The sequence below is a fragment of the Tasmannia lanceolata genome, unplaced genomic scaffold, assembly GCF_043159265.1.
Source record: "Tasmannia lanceolata isolate RefF3 unplaced genomic scaffold, GAP_Taslan_0.1 ptg000006l, whole genome shotgun sequence".
NCBI classification, from domain to species: Eukaryota; Viridiplantae; Streptophyta; class Magnoliopsida; order Canellales; family Winteraceae; genus Tasmannia; species Tasmannia lanceolata.
Window position 1 is genome coordinate 35,562,499 of NW_027518683.1, and position 21,064 is coordinate 35,583,562.

General features: G+C 40.8%; 1 protein-coding gene across 2 annotated transcripts; it reads right to left on the reverse strand.

The window, feature by feature from the left end:
• Positions 1–345: 345 nt before the first annotated feature.
• Positions 346–20,759, reverse strand: LOC143878574 (bifunctional protein FolD 1, mitochondrial-like). 2 transcript variants are annotated; one of them, XM_077380845.1, is made up of 5 exons: positions 20,513–20,759; positions 11,351–11,670; positions 8,662–8,898; positions 8,405–8,572; positions 346–748 (listed from the first exon to the last, which is right to left on the reverse strand). In XM_077380845.1, exons 1-5 carry the CDS (start codon positions 20,673–20,675, stop codon positions 578–580), a joined length of 1,059 nt encoding a protein of 352 aa, XP_077236960.1. In that variant the 5' UTR covers positions 20,676–20,759; the 3' UTR covers positions 346–577. The 2 variants fall into 2 exon arrangements, with proteins under 2 accessions (XP_077236960.1, XP_077236959.1); XM_077380844.1 differs by having other exon boundaries at positions 20,504–20,756.
• Between the last annotated feature and the right edge of the window lie 305 nt (positions 20,760–21,064).

The window sequence follows — 21,064 nt, forward strand, 5'->3', positions numbered from 1 at the left end:
TTTGGGATTCGGACCCTTACCTTTGAGCCTTAGGAGGCTTTTTATAGTGGAGGCATGGGTACTGGATTACCCTTTTGCCCCTAGGGACAGGTGTCTGCCTGCTGATTGGGAAATCTTTGCCCCTGCCTTTATGCCCTCCGACAGGTGTTGGGCTGTGGTTGGGCAAGGTTTGTACTGAGTCTTTCCTTTTTAGACTGTGATGACCTTATTACCCTTTGTTGGGTGATGAGCCTGTGGGCCTGCTTTTGATGCCACGTGTTGCTTTGTGAGGGGTGGACCTTTTTGGCCCCCATCAGCATGTATTGCTCAAGCAACTATTGGGTACTTGCTAGAGTGTCTGATCTCTGAATCAATGAAGGTCAAATGACTTTTTTGATGTTTTCTCACCAAAATTAAAATACATATCATTCAAAAGAAACATATGGGCTTTAAGAAATACAACAGGTAATTCCTATAATGGGAACTGAACAAGACTCAGATTTACAGCGACGATGAAAGAAGCATAGTACAAATGTAAGATCAAAATCAACTTTAAAACTGCCAATTATGAACCTTGACAGTAGTTCATCAGATAATGTCAACTAAATCTGTATGCACGCTTGGCAGAGTCAAGAGTGTTGGAAAGAAGCATTGCTATCGTCATAGGACCGACTCCTCCAGGCACTGGGGTTATAGCTGAGGCCACCTGCAATGCTTCTTCATAGCAGACGTCCCCTATGAGGCGGTAACCGTGCTCGCTGCTCAGGTCCTGTATTCATAACCCAAAATTATATATCAAGAGGCTTGGGCTTGCATTACACACATGATGAATAGTCCAAAAAAAGAATAAGCAATGGCTCCTAGAGCACAGCCACAGTGTAAAATGCACCGATCCTTCAAATAGCTTCTATCTAAGAAATATGGAAGGTTTTTTTTTTAAAATGGTAATGGAATTTATTGAAGAAAAAGAAAACAGAATACCATTCAAAAAAAAAAAAAAAACAGAATACATCACAGGAAAAATTACACAGGGAGCAGAGATTACCTCTCAAAAAAAAAAAAGACTCAACCTTCCTACCAGCCCTGTGGCAAGATCAAGTACGTTTGCTTTACTGGATATGTGAAAGAAAGAAGCAGGTAAACAAATTACGAAGTCCAAAAATTTTGTTAATGATCCCATTGAGTTTCCAAAGGACAATCAATTTCCTCGTCGCCCATGAAATGACATTCTTTGAATCTCCTTCCAGGCTTCCACTTCAAGACAACCGTGGAGCTAACGCGCAAAAAGCTTAAGCCATGCGAGCACTGCAATAGTTTCAGTCTCGTTAAGAGTCTTTTCTTCCGATCGGACCAGAATAGGCAACAATGATGTCCCCAAACTGATCTTAAACCACCACGCCAATAGCCCCTGGGCCTGGATTAGAACAGCAGCACCATCATAATTCATCTTGAAAATGTAGTGCCCGAGGTTTAAATCTTTCTTTTTATATTTCACCATTCTATTCAAAATGATCACCGACCACTTTTGATGCAAATCTTGAACTGAATAGCCTTTGAATTCCTTCCTCATTATGGTCCACAAACAAAAAGTGCCTTTGATTTCCCCAAGCACTCTACAAGGGTGGACCTCTTATTCTCAAAGGTTCATCAGTTTCTCTCCTTCGAAATAACCTAAACAACTGTGAAAGGAGCAATCTAGTGTGTGGCCTTTATCCACACTAGCCTAGCCCACGAACCATCCAAATGGTCCAGGAAGGATTGGGGGAATACGCTACGAATACCAAATAGCTTGAGAATTCTATGCCACACTTGTCTAACAAAATTACAATGAATGAAAATATTGTTGGATGACACTTCATCCTCTAAGAAAAAGTTGCATCAGTTTGTCAAATGGGAACATTTCCTTCAAAATAGATTTAACGTGTTGACCTTTTGGTGCACTATAGTTCAAAAAGCGTTGGACCTTGGGGGCACATGCGAAATCTAAATTTTCATCCATCTAAACGACAGTTGCTCTCTCTCACCAAACGATGGAAGAAAGAGCGGACAGAAAATATCCCCATTGAGATTCAGACTCCAAATCTTCAAATCCAAAATGGTGGTGGAGATTAACATCTTTTATAGGAGCTCTAATAAATCACCAAATGAATCATTGTCATCCACTTTGAGGTTACACCTAAAGCATCACCACGACATGACCCTACCTACCTTTCTCAAAACAGTCTACCACATGAGTCTCTTTCTCACTAGCTAAACTATAACTGCTCAAGTAGCCAGGACGGAGACTAACACTACCCACCAAACATCATCTCAAAATCTAATCCACTCAAACTTGCACAACCTAAATCTAACAAAAGTTTAAAATATCTATGATTTGTGGACACTATCTATGATTTGTGGACACGGACACAAGTGTCGGGTGTCGACACGGACACGGAGTGTCGGACACGGCAAACCCCTATAATTTAGAAATAGGGACACGGCTAAAATAGAAAGTACATAAAATCATAATTTGTCGATATGGATACGTGTGTTGAGTTTCAACACGAATATGAATTGTCTGACATGGCAACATCAAAAAATCTTGCAATGGTGACACGTACATACACAAAATTATTGATTATTACACAAATATGTGTCCACACGCCCACATTAACTCTAACACTCCTACCAATATATTTAAAAGTGTCCAAAAGAGTGTCGACACGGCTGGACATGCGTGTCGTGTCGGACACGCAAGTTAGCAATAAACTCAAGGTGTCGGCTAAATCATGAAAAATTGTACTCTTTAACTTCACAAACCAACCACCATCCTCCCGAGAGTCTATTTCTACGCAAGTCTCTTACCTCCCAACTTTCACTACAGTTCATTTTACGGTCCTCCCCCATAGGGCATCTTTCTTCTCTTCAAATATCCAAAGCCACTTTCCTAGGAGAGAGAATGAAAATATTACCAATACCAAGCCCCCCTTGTGACCTTGGTTTACACAATCTCATTTCACTAACTGTTTCAATCTCATACCCTCCTTACCTTCCCACGAGAAATCCCTTTGAAGCTTCTCAATTCTCTTTTCCACACTCACCAGAATATAAAATAAGGACTTGAAATAGGTGGAAAGATTAGAAAGAGACACATTGATGGGAGTCATACGCTAAGAAGCATGGGTACGGGTACGGGGTCCGGGTACGACACGACACGGGTACGCGGGTACGTGATTTTCAAAAAAACCCGGGTGCGGGTACGTTTGGGTACGCTGAATATAATAATATTTTTTATTATTTATTTTCAAAGTTTCAATTCTACTCCAAATTTTGTCTGCCAAACAAACAGCAAGGCCTAAACAATTAAAGTAAAAATTACCCACAATCTCAAACAAACAAAGCCTAAACAAACATCTACTGATTTTTTCCTATTCATTTAATTTATCTGAGGTGCATGTTCTCTCCAAAGAAAATGAGCCCCGAAATGGTTTTTTGCAAAATTGCCTAGCAAATCCCAATCGGATTTCAAAATCTGAAACGAACAGGGCCTTAAAGGCTTAAACCCTAGATGGCTGGCACAATGGCACCTTAGATAAATTAAATGAATAGCACAAAACCTGTAATTTTGAGATTGTGGCAACTGATTATGAGCCTCAAACCTATTATCAGACTCAAATTAGATTTGGGGAACACAATCAGTTGGCATAATCTCAAGAAAAAAAATGGGAGAGAAAGAAAGACAGCAGGAGAGATAAAGAGAGAGAGAGAGACCAATAGAGAGAGAGACCAATAGAGAGAGAGAGAGAGAGTGCAGTATCATTTCAAGAGAAATTATATGGTGTAAGGGCTTACAACAATAAGGCCTTTTGTACGGTGGAAGTACCACCCTTGTCTTTTGATCCAACAACAGCTCCTCAAAAAGCTCAAAAAGTGAGCTGCTATTGGATCAAAACGGTACCCCTACCATTTTGTTGTAAGCCCTTACACCATATAAAATCCCTCATTTTTAAACACCCCCGCCCCCTTTTTTACTCCACACAACCCATTAATATATTCAGTAACATAACACCCCCCCTATTTTACCTCAACACCCCCCCAACTAATTTTTGTTAAAAAAAACATCTAGTGCGTGTCGGGTGTGTCGGGTGTGTCGGGTGCGCACCCCGAACGTACCCGATATGCACCTGAAACTCAAATTTCGTTTTTTTTAAAACCTATCTTTGGGTGCTTACCCGGGACGTACCCGAGCGTACCCGTACCGGATACGCACCCGAACGAGGGCTTTTTAGGGGTACCTGTGCTTCCTTGGTCATACGACCCCCAATGGAAATATGTGACTTCTTCCAATGTAACTACTTCTCGAGTATCTCAATCATTGAATTCCACAACACTTTGGAGAGGATATAGAACAAAACTTGGCACCACAATGTTGCGGAGGAACCCTCCACAATGCACTATTAGTACATTGCGGAGAAGTTTCCACAACATTCCGGAGTTGTGAAAACTATTTTGTGGTTGTTTGAGGAGGGAAGACCAAGGAAAAAGAAAGACAGGATACTCGTGTAGACCCAAAGGGTTTTGACAAAAAGGCCACCCTTTTATCCTCCATATGTACACCCTCCATGAATCTTTTTCAAAATTAATCGTTATTTCTTGAAACCTCCTCAATCAACCACAAAATACACTAGAGATTCCTCGCTTGCTCTTTTTTCTTTTTTTTTGAAAGATAACGATTTCATTCCAATAAATCACAAAAGTACAAGGGGACGAGACATCCCCAATACAAAGGATAATCGGAACAAACCAATGTAACCAAAATCTAAGATATTGACATATCTTATGAATTGATACCCCCCTCAGGCAGGCAAAATAAGGAGACGTGTGGTGACGAGGCTTGTCCACCTCTTTCGCCAAACCGTCCACCAACACATTAGCCGAGCGTCTTCTATGGCATATCTGCGGCTTAATTAATCCAATCAGATCTTGAATTTCATCCAGAATGTGAGCAAGTCTCCACGGACCCAAGCATCGGTTCCTAGCCCAAGCAATGACATTGCTCGAGTCCCCTTCAACGATGATCGGTCCGAGACTGTGCTTAGCATACCACTGAAGACCAAATAAAAGAGCCCTCGCTTTGGCCTCATTTGCATCGCACGAACTAGCAGGACCAGAATAAGACATCATAGAGGCGCCATCCGAACCCCAAAAGACACCGCCGAAACCCGCTAGTCCTGGGTTCCCAAGAGAGCTGCCATCAAAATTGAGTTTAATCCATCCATCAGGAGGTGGTTCCCATTTAGGTGATATGATGCATTTCCGTCTTCATTCGTTGATCACCGATAGCAAATTGTGTAATATTTCCCCGGTAGAATAGGGAATGCCCACCCTTTCCTTAGACTATGCAATAGTTGCAAGCTTAATGTCAAGGGCCACATGCCGCAAATTTCTTGATTTTTGAAGAAAAATACGATTGTTCTGTTCTTGCCATATAAACCAAATAACGGCGTTACCATCCACATAATATTTCCAAAGCATCCATGAAATGCACCTCCCTTGTTCAGCATAACTTTCGTAATGCTCTTTTGTAATGCTGTAGAGATACCAAAAATCTGAAAATGCTCATCCATATGGAATGCGCAAACGAGCATAGGAGTAGAAGATGGCCTAAGGTCTCCTCTGCATGACAACACAGAACACACCAACTCGCAACGAGTAGGCATCATTTTTTGAGGCGATCATATGTATTGATACATCGGTGAGTGACAGTCCATGCAAAGGCCGCCACCAACGATGATAGCATCATCAGAAAATTGGATTTGGGATATCTCCACACCATTTCTTACAAGGCAAAAAAAAAAAAGAAGCCTGAAATGAGACCCAACTTATTAGCTCTATAATCAATCTTCCAAGTACCTCCCCCACCACCATAAGGAGAAAGGTGGGTAGCTGATCACCTTCTCTTAGCCCTCTTGAGCTGTTAAAGACACCGACTGCTTTGCCATTGATTAAAATGGAAAAGCAAGAGCATGAATACAACCAGCAATTTACTTTTTCCACTGCTCCCCAAAGACCGTTCTTCACAACATGTAGTCAACAAATCCCAATCCAACATCTCATGTCTTTTCCATGTCCACCTTGGAAATGATCCTTGTCTTCCATTCCTTCTCCCTTGTCAATAAGTATTCATTAGTAATAAGCACAGCATCTAGGATTTTTCAAACTTCCACAAAAGCCCCTTGGTTCGGTGAAATTACCTCACCCACTCACCCAAGACATCACACAACCTAGATGCTAAGATCTTTTCGGTGAAATTACCTCACCCAAGACCTCACACAACCTAGATGCTAAGATCTTTCCAATGATCTTATATGCACTACTCACCAAACTTACGGGTCTGAAATCTTTTATCGCAAAAGTCCCTTATTTGGAATAAGTGTTATAAAAGTGTCTCCTACATCCTTGCCTATGATGCCATTCTCAAAGAAAATTGAGTGTCCTCACAAAATCCACCTTAACCATGTCACAATTATCCAGGTAGAAAGTGAATGTGAAGCCATCCAGACCCGGAGATCTATCTTTTTCCAATACGACCACAGCTCCCGACACCAATTCCCCAAATGATTTTTCAATCTCTTTGCTTTACCACAAGTTAATGAATTGAATTTGATTCCATGTAAAAGAGGTCGGTGGATGTTCCTCTTAGAGTACAACCCTTTGCAGGTAGACAAAATTGTATCCTCAGTCTCCCTCTTCTCCTCCACAATCCTCCCACGGACAACTAAACAATAGGAGGGAAACAAACTAACAAGCATAGGAACTGGTTATGCCATTACATAACATAGTTGAACTATTTTCTTTAAGATTTTCAATGTTTGATATGTTTCAGGCACACATTGAAACAAGTCTTGTTTCAACATTTTTCTTGTTTTAAGCTGTTATTTATAGCATGCTACTTGCCAATGTAAAAGTGTATTTGTACAGATGTATTTCTTTAGTTAGTTTTTTCTTGAAACGGTAATATATAAAACAGCAAGAAACAACAAATTACACTGGGGGGCAGAGATTGCCCCACAAACAAGCATTCCTTTAGTACATAACAAGACAATATGGTAGGACGACTGTGTGTTACTGTTTTTGGTAATATAGTTTTCCCCACTGTACATGTGTCACCTGGATGATGATCAGCCTTGTTGATCTGGTAGGCCACCACAATCCAGCCCTCAGCCCTTGTTCCCATGTTATGGGTGATCCTAGGCCATTAATCAAGACCTTGATAAAAGAGTGCCTATTAGTGTTTTTAGTGGTGCTACACCACATCAATGAAGCTGATCACCCTTCAAGTGTGCCATGCATGGTCACAAATTTGTTCCTGGAAACGATAAAGACATATAGTCCTCTTAATGCTAATCATTTTAATATTATCATTAACAGTATAGATATGTCAGTGCACACCATAGTTATAAATTCCGTTCCGTTCCGGCCGGAATTCCGGTTCCGGGCCGGAATCCAGAACGGAATGTCCAAATAGGCCGCTCCGGTCGGAATTCAGGTCGATTCCGGTCGTTCCGGCCGGAATTCCACCGGAATCCGGAATTCCGGACGAAACAGGCGGAATGTGCTGTTTCGTCAGGAATTCCATAGTTCCTGTTTTTTTTCTTTTCCTGTTTCTTCTTCTCCCTGTTTCTGCTTCCTGGTTATGGTTCTTGTCCTTCCTTGTTCAAGTCATTTAAGTAAATGTCTTTACATCTAGCCCCTAAAACAGTGTGGTGCTAGCACCTGTACTTTAATAAATGATATTGTCCATTTACTTAAGATTTACATGTAAATAAGGGAATACCCCCCTTTGGATCTATTAAAAATAGTTTCAAGACCCAAATCTAAAAGGATAAAAAGTTAACTTCCCAGTTCTAGTACAAAATGCGAGAAAATGGGTCGGGTCAAAATCCTAACTTCCAAATGATGGGGTATTTTTCTAATTTTAAAAATTCATAAAATCTATCATGTCCAAACATTATTAAATCCCAAAAGTCCGGTAAAAAAAGTCTCATAATTTGGTCTCTAAAATTTTTTCATCTTGTCAGGCACTGGTCAACGCACTGGTCAACACACTGGTGAACATGCTGGTCAACATGCCTTTTGGGACACATACTTTGGACTATTTATTAGTTTTTTATCCTTTTCTATTGATTTTTTATTTTTTGGGATTTTTCTCATTTTTTTTATTTTTTTATTTTTTTTGTGTGACCAAAAAGTTTCGACAAGAATGCACTTGAATGACCGAAATCCCACCTAAATTTCGTTTCGGTGACCAAAACGGAATGGCCACCGAAACGGAATTTACAACTATGGTGCACACTGTATTGGGCTTAATGTGGTCATTTTATGTCCGTTACTGAGATGGAGACATGCACATGAATAAGGTCCACAAGGACCAAGTGGTTACCTCAATTGGATTTGTTCCCACATCAATCACAACTGCCCCTGGCTTTAGCCAATAGCCACGGACTAAGTTTGCAACTCCTACGGCTGAAATCACAATATCAGCTTCCCGAGTGATTTCTTCTGGGTTCCTTGTGAATGCATGTATGATGCTGACTGTAGCATGGTGTCTCTGCCAAACACGAAAGGTCATGCCTCTTGACTAAATTAACTTATATGTTAAACTTTGTACCCACTATACTCACAGTTAAATAGTATCACCTGTAATAGCAAGGATGTAGGTATCCCAACAATATTGCTTCGCCCGATCACAGCTGCTCTCTTCCCCATGATTTCTACACCGGACCTAAGCAGCAGCTCAATGCAACCTTTTGGAGTGCATGGAATGAAAAGTGGGTCCCTGCCTCTCATAGCCAGATTGCCCATGTTCAAAGGGTGGAAGCCATCAACATCTTTTTCTAGGTTTACAGTGTTCAGAACCTTCTCCTCATCCATATGCTGCTTCAAAAGTTTATTGGTCATTCATAAAAACTAAGCAACAAGGAAACCATGTACTTCACATAAATATTAGGAAAAAAGTTTTTCAGTTATTTTTTTATTTGTTATGAAACAGATTCATAAGTCATAAAGAAATTTTCTGGTGAGAAACACTTAGAGAGAGAGAGAGAGAGCCTCCTCTCTTCCGGTGGACGGTCGGTCTAGCCGTCCGCCGGGCCTCCTGCTACTGAAATTCTGCTTTCGCTCCTCCTTCTTCACTTGTTTCTTCCTTCTAGGGTTCTTCTTCTCTTCTAACCCCACAAACCCTAAATCAGATTTTCCTTTTGCAGACCTCTAGATCCCAAGCGGAACCTCCTCTCTCTTGCACAGAGATTAAGCTTAGGCGGTGAGGGATGCTTGGTATGTGGGTGGGTGGATAATGGGTAAAAAGAACAGATTTGCGTCTGTGAGTGAAAAGGAGAGAAGAATGTTGGGGTCTTGGATGCGTGGTGGCTGCAGAGAGGGTTGTGGTGGCGGCTATGGAGACCGCGGCTTGCGAAGGTCACCGGATTGTGGTCAAATGTCAGATTCCCTCGCTTCTTTCTTTCTTTCTCTGTTTTTCTCCTCTCAAAACCCTCCTTGAGACTTTTTTAGCTCTAAACCCTAACAGATCTTCTTAGGATAGATCTGGGTTTAATGGTGGAGGTTGGGCTAGCCCGTGGTTATGGGGGTGATCGGATTCCAGTGAACGGAAATGGAGATGATTGTGGCAGTTTTAATGGAGCGGCTTGGTGGCCTGAGGTTAGGGCTAGGTGACAGCGATAATGGAGGTCACCGGATACAGAGTTTTTTTGTGGGGGAGACCATAGTGAGATCCTGAACATCGTCGGGGAGACCGATTCTGGCTGATGGAGGCCGAATCTGGCCGTCGGGAGGCCTTTGGGAAGATCCACCGAAGGCCGTCGGGAGGAGGCCGGATCTGGTAGGAGGTCCTAGTTGGTCCAAAGCTATGACTCAGAACCTTTGGCTTTTAGCCGGAGGACGGATATGGAGGTCGTGGGGGCCGTCAGGAGGTCGGAGCCGAAGGACGTTGAGGCCGTAGAGGCAGAGGGAGGCCGTGGGAGGCCCGTAGGTTGCCGAATGTGGAGATCGTAGAAGGCTAGGGGAGACTGTGGGAGGCAATGAAGGCCGTGAGAGGCCTGTGGGATGCCGAATGAGGAGGTCGTGGGAGGCCATGGGTTGCTAGATATAGTAATGGAGAGGATGGTGGAAGAAACAAATTTGGTGCCTAATTTAATGGGGGTCCGTCGAAGCTTGGCAGTAGTGCGAGATGGAGGCCGCCGGAGATTGGGGGGTGAAGATGGCTGCTGTGCATAGCTAGGGGCACACAATAGCTCTAGATCTTCGAGCGGGATTCTTGAAAATCGAAATAGTCAGTTGCATTGAGGTGGAGAAGTCTGTGTGGCATGGCGAACATGTATCATGACTTGGTGGGGCCCACAAATATGTCACTTTTTATTGGATTCGATATAAGTAGGCTATTAGGTAATGTAATGGGGAATGGGGAATGGGGATGGGTAGCATGTAACGGATAGGTAAGCTACTTCTAATGTATGTGGGGGCAATATTGTTGTAGCCTATTAGGGGACAATTTGTCCCTTATTTGGCACTTTTTGGAATAATAAATGTCAATTTTCACAAAAAAAACCCTCAGGGTCGCCCTTGCAAAAATGGGATGAAAGGGCTCCCCCATTGGTTGCACGTCACCAAAGTGCAATTTGACTTTTAATGATTATAAATGCACTTTGGTGAGAGCAACCAATAAGAACGCCCTTTCATTCCATTTTTGCAAGGGCGCCCTTGAGTTTAGAATCCCTCTTGTTAAATACTCTATAGAATTTAATGCTTGTTACATACTTCGAATTTAATGTCATTCAGTTTATCTTAGATGAAGGATTCTTTCTTCTTTTCTTTTCTTTTTTGAGAAAAAAAGTCAAGAATTCAATAAAAAGGAAAAGCCATTACAAGGGCAGAGATTGCTCCAAATACAGAAAAGCACTACAAACACAACTTTTGCTCAAGGAGTCCGCCTAGCTATTAGCACTACAATGAGATAGCGGTCCAGAAAAAAACCCCTACATCAATCACATAAATTCCCGATTTTATCAAAAAACCCCTTGGACACAGTATTCTATCAAATGCTGTTAAATATTAATACTGCAAGAGTTTCTGAAATGACCATTTAAGCCTCCTTATTGGAGAACAGATATGACCTATCATGTCATGCAGGTCCTGCCGCTCGCTCAATGGAATGGATGGAGAGAATGTTCTCTAGCAGAGGACTGAAAATATTCCTTAAAACTAAATGGGCTTGGCAGTTTCAGGTGAAATCCACCTCTTTTTTCAAAAAATCACAGAAGCAAATCGAAGAGTGCTAGAAACTAAGAACTTTCAGGACGGATTTAGAAATTACTTGCGGTAGTGGAAGTTGCACAAGAATACCATGAACTGAGGGATCGCCATTGAATTTTGAGATAGCACAAAGAACTTCATTTTCTGCACAATCTTGAGGGAACTCAGCCATTATAGATGTAATTCCAACTTCTTGACAAGCTTTTATCTTATTGCGGACATAAGCCTGAGAGTCCTTTCTCTGACCCACCAAGACCACAGCTAACCCAGGGACCATTCCAATGGTATCCTTCATTCTACGTACTTCATCAGATATTCCTGATCTTATTTCCTCTGCAATTGACTTTCCATCAATCACAGTTGCTACCGGCTGATCCAACACTGTACAAGTCAAATTTCCCAAGCTTAGGTGTGCCAGAATTAAAATAAAAAAGACAGTCGATGGTAAAGATGGAAAAGCATTCAGGATTACAACAATTTTGACTGGTGCTATTGACAAAACATCTCAAACTCAATAACCCAAATATAGGTTATTGCTCAGAATCTTAGGCTATGTCTGGCAGCCAGGAATTTTTTTCCTGATAAATTAGTGTTCCCAAATGGTACGAAGAGGATTGGGGGGGGGGGGGGGGGGAGCGGAGAGAGATTTGAGGGGGCACGATTGAGATGAGGATGAGAAGTGGCTAAAAATCATGAAAAGTCTATACTATTTTGTGTACAGTTTTTCGTTACCTGATTTTTAGCCACTTCTCAACTTGGAGACACTAGCTTTCTGATTTTTAGCCACTTCACCTGCCCTACCCCTCTCGAGACACTAGCTTATCATGAAAAAAAAATACATGGTAGCCAAACATACCCTTAGTTACCTAAAGCGACACAAGACAAGATCAGCAACAAAAGGTAGAAAATAAGCTATGTTAGAGTAATAGAATCCAAATCATCAAGAGTTACATATCCGAACAAGACTGTCACCATAGTAGAAATTTTGTGCAAATATATTGAGAACATATACCATTCCAGAGATAACATAGAGGTAACATAGAGGGTATAATTTTTTTGCCTTATTTGAAACTAACATACTGGTTATGGTTGACTCATCATGACTTAATCATAACCACCTATTCTTGACGATGGACTGCGGCACTGGCCTGAGATAGGAATTATTATCCAAGCTTTGTTTATGTTGACCTATCCACAGTTACTTGTCTTAGAATTCTCTCTTGATGACTAAATAGAAGCTACTTCTGAGTAAAGAAGTGCCTTCTCTAGTTTTGGGTATTCGTCACATTACTACTTCAAGTGCTATGCTTTTACTGTTTAGAAGTTGATTTTCATCATCTGCATAACCTCTCTGGCAAGGTCTACAAACTTCATTCAGTACTTGAAAAACTTGCCAGTAAATAAGATATGAATAGGGCTTGAGTAGAGTTACGAGGTTGATACTTAACAAATTTGAGAAAACCGCATGGAAAACTCCGGTACTTGAAAAACTGGATGGAATTCCTGATTGAAACTTTTGAAAATTTCTGTTGCACGCACTTTTTCAGAAAGACAACACTTAATTGGCAAATAAAAGAAAATATAAATAGATTACACGAGGAAAGGAGATTGCCCTCAGCTAGATAATCTTACCCAACACCACTTCTAGCCAACAAATCAGAAATGTCCTTTGCTTCTCTAACAAAATGATTGTAGACAAAATTCCTGCTCCTTGCCAAATTAGCTATCTCGTTGATAGTATGACCCAAATGCCATGGCCTCCCCCCAGGATCCAGTCCCACAATTAACAGCATTCTGGGAGTCCCCTTCCACTACAAGTGGGTCAGAAATACATGGAAGAGATGATTTGCAGACCAGCGAAGAGCTTAGTTGCCATTTGCCTTGTTGGAGTCCGTGATTTCACTGTACAAAATCACCCCATTAAGGTCTCTGAACACCCCTCCAATGCTGGTCATACTGTGGTTTCCGAACTAGAAGACGTCAAAATTATGTTTACTGAAACCAGGAAGAGTCCATGATGCAGATCACTTTTTCTCGTGATCATAATCCCCGGAAAGGACCTCTTTTCATTTCCTTAATATCAATGGTGGAGACCATAAAAAATTCCATTTTTTAAGATCCCAACTTGCTATCCAATACATCACAACGAGCACCCATCGAAATTAAGTTCGATGAAAACAGGAGTCAATGATGTAGATCACTTTTTTTTTCTTCACCATAATCAGTGGACAGCACCTCTTTCCATTTCCTAAAAAATCAGCCCTTGAGACACGCCCCACCCCCCCCCCCACCCCCCCCCCAAACCCAAATTATTATTTTTTTTGAAGAGCATAACTTGCTATCTGATACCTCCCAGATGATGTGATTTAGAGAGAAGTAACTGCCTTGGAGAGTTCATCGAGTCCTGTCTTTCCATAAGGACCAGATCACAACACGGATGGGATGCGGAATGCGACCAAGAAAAATCCTTGTCTACTTAGTGCGGACGTGGCCAAGAATGCGGTTAACGCGGTCATAACTCGGGAGAGTCAAAGAAGTTTTAATTGACTCCGTAAGGCAAAACGTGGAATGAGGATGTGGAGCAATGCGGAACGCGGCCAAGAAAAATCCTTGTCTACTTGGGCGAGTTCTTTGCCGTGTCAACGAGTTTTTAAACACTGCAGCACACAGAGCCACAGCCCAAAGGAACAAGGCTCTCTTGGTAAGATTTGGCCTCCAGCAACTCTAAAAAATCACCAAATCTTCCATAATATGGAATCAACAAGAAGAAAGAATACTTAAGATTGTCTATCCATCGATGGGTGTCTTATGGTGAATGAAAAGGTAATTGAGTTGTAAGCCCAATGGTTCAATCTTTGCAATCTTGCAAGTCATGTGTTTTGATGATTCCAAACACAAGTTGATTTATCAAGTTAGTTGTACTAATGTCTTTTATGATTAGTTGAAGATCTCATCAAAAGTCAAAGTCAAGGAGCATGGATCAATGGCATGAACAAAACTGAAGATCAAGGGAGCCAATGAACTCAAAGGGATCAAAATAAGTTAAATAAAAGGAGAAATCAAATGGACCAAAGCCCATGAGCCAAAGAAAAGAAAAGAAGTGAAATGAATGAATTGACTCATGTTCAGCCGACCAAAGAAATGGTCGGTCGACCGAAGGCCAAATGGCCTTAAAATAAAAAAGACAGAAGCTTAGCTTAGGTCGACCAAAGGTTGGTTGGTCAAACCTCAATTTCTAGACTTTTTATATAGCCCAATGGCTATTATCTTCGTTCGACTGAAGATCAACCCAGAGACCGTTAAGAGCCTCAAACGCCAAGTTTTGGTCCCTTTACTCTATAAATAGGGGTCTAACCCCCCTTAACCCCTTAGGACACAAATTGATTGTAAGCCCAAGGGTTCCCATGGGTTAATCATTCACCGTACCTTCTTGTTTTAATGCTAGCAAACCAAATTGATTACCATTTATGGACTAATGTGTTGCTTTGAGGTATTGTGTTATATACAGGATTTTCATGTCATAATCGTCATTACACAACTCATTTCAACACATGACTTTAGATCAAGAAGCAAAGGAACTAAGAGCCTACACCTACAGTGAAGATATCCTCATTTGAAGATGTTCAAGTCAACAAGCTCGAATATGAAGATCCCACAGGTTCCTAGCAAGTGTCAAGAAGGAGCTTAGCGTTGAACATCCCATGGTGACATGTCATGTACCTTTCAACATACATTGAAGATTGGAGGAAGTCACAAGAGCCAAACATGTTCAAAAAGTTCACTCACAAGCTGAAGAAGTCCAAGAAAGTGCAAAGGAGCAAAGACATTCCAAGAAAACTCAAGGTTCTTTACTTGTAGAATATATTTAGAGTCCTCTTGATTTTATTTTTAAATGCACTTTCAAAAGGTTTTCAAATGATTTTCATACTTAACATTTTATATCTTTGGAAATCATTAACACACCCAAAAATGTGTTTGAAAACCTAGGACTAAAGCCCAAAGACTATGGCCCAAAATCACTGAATTTCTAAAGTTAAAATGAAATTTTACACAGAGCCGGTCGACCAGGAGTATCCCGGGCTACCGCGGCAAGGTAGCTGGAAATCCAGCACTTGCAGAAATTTAGCGGGCCGGTCGACCGGAGGAATCCAGGCGACCGCGGAAATGGTTCTGAGAAATCAGAACCATTCCGTCATGGGTTTGGGCAGGGGATCGTCGTGGGTCGATCGACCACGATGGTAAGAAATTTGAAAATATAAAAGTGCGTCTGATAGGGGCGGGCGACTGCTGTAGCCCGGTAGGCGGCCGCAGTCTGGCAAACTAGCCGTTGGGGCTTGCGCAGGTTGACTTTTTCAATCCTGTTTTTTATAGTTTTATCCCCAAACGGTCATATTTTCAAATACCCTATATATATACTACCAAAACCTATCTAAATAAGCTTTTGAACATTTTGGAAAGATCAAATCCCATTTCTTTGAGCATTCTGCCCGGTAACAAAGGTGAATCATTGTATTTGAGGGTCTTCGATTCGGCCCGGTAAGAAAGGCGAATCTAGAAGAGGGTCTCCGATTCGGCCCGGTAAGAAAGGAGAATCATTGTAAGAGGATGTGTCCCCTTGCAAGGCTTCGTGCAGAAAGGGTTTGTCCCCTTTGGAGTGGAGAAGGAGTTTGTACGGCTTAGAGGTTTGCCATTGAAGAACCTCATTTTTAGTGGAGAATCCTAAGGAGATAAACTTGGAAGAGTGGAGCAGGTCGTGTGATAGACCGAACCACTATAAATCTTGTGTTCCTTGTGGATGACTCTTCTTCTCCTTCTTCTCTTGCACATGTGGTGATTGGTAATTTCTAATCCTAAGTTGTTTTTATGTTTTAAATTGAACAAGGGTTAGTGAATGCATGATAAAGTAATGTCTAAACCATAGCTTCCATTATCATGTTTATTTGAACAAGGGTTAGGATATTAACTTGAGCTTAATTAATGTTTAACTCTTAATCTTCCACCTAATTAAGCCCAAAATTTTTAATTAGCCTATTCACCCCCCCTCTTGGGTTGTCACACTTGCATTTCATTGGTTGAATTTTACATCCTCCATATCAACATTGACTCGTATCCTGAATAACCTAAGGTGGTTTAGTGTGCACACAGAGTCCAGTATCAAGGAACGGCCCTGTTAGATGTTGATTATTGCACATTCAACTTTGTTCTTTCTTATCTTTTTTTAATCCAAAAAGAAGAAATAAAAAAGATACCCAAAACTTCACAAACACACACACACAAGAAGATGAACAAAGATCACCGAAAAGTTTGAAAGGAAACTTCTAGCTCTTTAGCTACTGAGCAAACTTCCTGGTGTACAGCAGGCAGCAGAAACATATCAACATTGACTCGTATCCTAAATAACCTAAGGTGGTTTAGTGTGCACATGGAGTCCAGCGTCAAGGAACTGCCCTGTTAGATGTTGATTATTGCACATTCAACTTTGTTCTTTCTTTTCATTTTTTAATACAAAAAGAAGAAATAAAAAAAGATACCCAAAACTTCACACACACACGCACGCACACACACACACACACACACACAAGAAGATGAACAAAGATAACCGAAAAGTTTGAAAGCAAACTTCTAGCTCTTTAGTTACTGAGCAAACTTCCTGGTGTGCAGGCAGCAGAAATCAAACTTAACTTCTAGAATGGTATGGTCTGATACCAATTCTGATAGAGAGGAATGAAACTACCCGACACCTCTCAATGTGCTGAAACAAGCTATATATTGGGATGACGCTTCTCACCTCACAGTTACAGTTCAGTTTGAAACTGAACATGAAGAAATCGAATCAAAGAATCCACAAAAAAGCGGAACAAAAGAAGCCAATGGAGAAGGACACAGTCCACAATAACCTGCAACGGACTATCAAAAAAAGGGCGAACTGTCTTAAATAAAGAAAAACCTGATGATCAAAAAACAAAAAAAAGTTCACCGCTCAGTTACACACTTCACTCGCTGCAGATAATCAAACCAAATTCTTTCGTTGCAATGCAAATCAGTTTCACCAATTTCTAATCAGTCGTACTCATCAAGTTATTGGCAGGGTTACAGAACTTGTGGCGTGGGCATGTGAATCAGACAGAATCCAAGCAAAAGAGTGACAGTTCACAACTCCAAAAAGGAGGAATAGGAAGGCAATGCTCTAAATCTCGGGAACTGATGGCAAAGAAAATTGACTGGCTGACGTAAACAACTAAAACAAACAATGATTCAACTCAACTCAAATGACAACTAATTTGAACGAACTGGTTTTAAGGCTCCATGCTATGTTTTGAACACATCAACAATGAACCTTGCGGGAATCAGTTGGAACTAATGATTCCAGCATTGAACAAAATGTGATCTAAATTCTTTCCAGCCCAGAACTAAATTCGACTTTAGCAGGTCGCTGTCTTAGCTTGTGTATAACAAAACTGAAGTGAAAGGATCTGTCGCTTGAAGAATTTACAAATTCAAAGAACTAACAATTCTTGGTTCTTGATTGCAATGACATATCTGAATGACTCCAGTTCAGATCTGAGTTGTCCTTAACTTTGTAGTTGCCTAGAACTGAAGAGGAACTATAACAGTTCTCATGGGCCACTGCCGGTGGTAAAGTGAAAATTAGGTGCAGATTCACAGTCCAAGAGTGCAGATCCATAGATAACAGTACTGAATATGGACAGTAGTGTTTAGTTTTAGGTTTAGCTCACAGTCTTGAATATGTCTCAGCTGAATCTAACATGCTGCTGGATTCAGTTTTAGTGCAGAAAATTCTGAAATAAAGACTACTTTCCACGGACAACTCTCAGATTTCTTCGTGCATGACTGAGCTGCATTCACCATCGGTTTAGATTAGACTGAATTGTGAACTGATACAATCCACATGGAGAAAATTGATCCCATCTACTATTTTCCCTCAAACTTGGAATCTTGAGTATTAGTGTGCTCTTAAAGCCTTTTATTTCTTCCCTCCTTTTTATTTAACACCTACCATCTACTCTTTGCCTTGAACTCCTCAGCCGATATCCAAATCTCTTCACTTCTGATGTACAAAAGGCACGCAAACAGCTAGGGAATATCTAAAGTCCTCTTATTGTGAACTACATGATGAAGTTGCTGATTGACGTGCAGTCTACTATTTAATTCTCTATAGTTACTGAAAATTCGGGAACAATAGCAACTATGGTAGCATTAAATCCCAGCCACCCATGTGACTTAGAACTCAAAGGCTGTGAATGTAAGGACATAACAACCATGCAACTGAAATTTACCCACAACTCATCTAAGAGTGTAACAATGCCAGCTACACCAAGGCCTGTGTTAGGCAAAATCCGAAAGAAGGAGCTATGCAAGCATGCCGAAATAGATGAACAACACTCGATACAAAACAAGAGATCCTAAAACATAATAAAGATTCTAAAGGTAATACTGCTATGAACAACAGGGTCTCTATGGCATTAAAACACAAGCTACTTCATACAATAAAAACTCATCCAACTATCTAACTTAAAATCTAACGGTTATATATGCATTGACTTGTATGAAGCATGACCAGAATGATAATTGCCCAAAACTCATCTAAGGGTAATGAGTAGAAATAACTGTGGTCAAGATCACACTAAACTGAAACCAAATAAAAGGAACCACACTTGTGATTTTCGAGGAAGATGAGGAATATTCGATACATACATTCCTAGACTCTGTAAATATGACTAGATAGGAGGTACCTAAGAGGGATATCTTTCGCTATCTTGGTTCAATTCTACATAAGGAAGGAGAGATTGAAGAGGATGTTAACCATAGAATAAGAGCAGGTTAGTTGAAGTGGAAGCTTGCCTCAGGAGTTCTGCGCGACCGTAAAATCCCTACCAAGTTGAAGGGAAAGTTTTATAAGACAGCTGTGAGGCCAGCCATGTTGTACGGCTCAGAATGCTGGGCCACCAAGAAGCAGCATGTGCATAAGATGAGTGTAGCGGAGATGTGAATGCTTAGATGAATGTGCGGCCACACAAGGCTACATAGAATTAAAAATGAAGACATTCGTAAAAAGGTGGGGGTGGCTCCAATTGAGGAGAAGATGAGAGAGCACCGCTTAAGATGGTTTGGACATATCCAACGTAGGTCTTTGGATGCTCCGGTGAGAAGAGGCGACTCGTGCCAAATTGAGGGAGTGAAAAGAGGTAGGGGCAGACCGAAAACAACTTGGGTAGAAATAATGAGGAAAGACTTGATAGCTAGGAACATAACAGAGAACATGACCTTGGATAGGATAGAATGGAAGAAAATGATTTACGTAGAAGAACCCAACTAGAACCAGGATTAGAGCCGGGTAGATTCCTTTTACCTTCTTCATGAATATTTTTCTAAAGGATTCATTTAGCAGACCCCAACTAGTTTGGGACAAAGGCTTTGTTGAGTTGAGTTGAGTTGACATTCCTAGACTCTATAGAACCTGGTAAAAGATCTAGTTCAAAATCGAAACACACATTCCGAGACACTATAGAACCTCATAAAAGATCTCGTTCCAAACACCCACACATAAATGTAAGCTGCAATTATGGAATCTAATCTCAGACACCTATTTGACAGAGAATTTAATGTCTGTAAAGAAAAATGACCCAACAAAGACATAACAAAAATGGGTATTATCTTCTAATAATCAAAGGGCATGAAAATGTGTGTCCCAGTAAAATAGAGTTAAAACCACCCTAAACCAAAAGGTTATATTCCAATGTACATGAAGAACTTTAGATACTTATGTTGCTTGTTGGCATAAGACACCAAAAATTATCTACTTGAGAAAGAACAACAAAGATTGTTCATATGGTTAATGCACAAGAAACTGCATGATAAAGTGTCAAATAATTATTATTTTTAAAAGATAATGTATGCTTGTCAATGGAAATACTACAACTACACACTTGGGTTTATGATTCAATCAACAGAATCAGTTTAAAAAGTTGCAAAATCTGGAATTTAACTGAATTACAATGATATGATGCTCTTCTGTTTGTATAAATTAGTCACTGAGTCTAAAGACCAATAAGTAGCAAAAGCTGCAATTAGAAATGTGGGAATTCAACTAATGTGTTTGTTTTCATCACTCGTTCAGATTACTGAGTAAAAGAATAGATTGAGGAGTCAAGCAAGGAATTCCCATTTAGGGTACAAAGTTGGAGGAAATTACTAGTATTACAATCGGTTCCGAAGAGCGGGCGATAGAGAGCTGGAGGTTTCCATATGTCAGGGAGGTCGGGGCCGAGGATAGGAGTAGGAGACGTGGTTTGATAATCCTTTAGCGATTTCAGCACCCATGGTAAGGCCTTTGGTCCCACCTTTCTTGAAAATAGAGTTTGCATTTCTTCTCTCTTTTTCCTTTCTCTTCAATTTCATCTCCTCACTCTCATATTGGAATGGATACTGTTGATATTTGGAACGGGTGAGTACTCTCCTGAAAAATTGATATCTGCACTCTCTAGTTCTTCTCTCCAGAGAAATTGATATTTGCACTCTCTAGTTTATCTCTTCATTTTATTTCTTCCCAAATACATTAGTTATCTCATCTCTATGGTTGCAAGTAGGGGTGCAACTTGGGTCAGGTTTTACCCGACCCGTAAATCATGTGTCGGGTTTAGAAATCATGGGTCTAGGGTAGGGTCGGATTTTAGTTTAAAAACCCGGCTCAATCTTGGGTGGGGTCGGGTAAAGAAAAAAAACCAAAAACCCAAAACCCAACTCGACTTAGTAG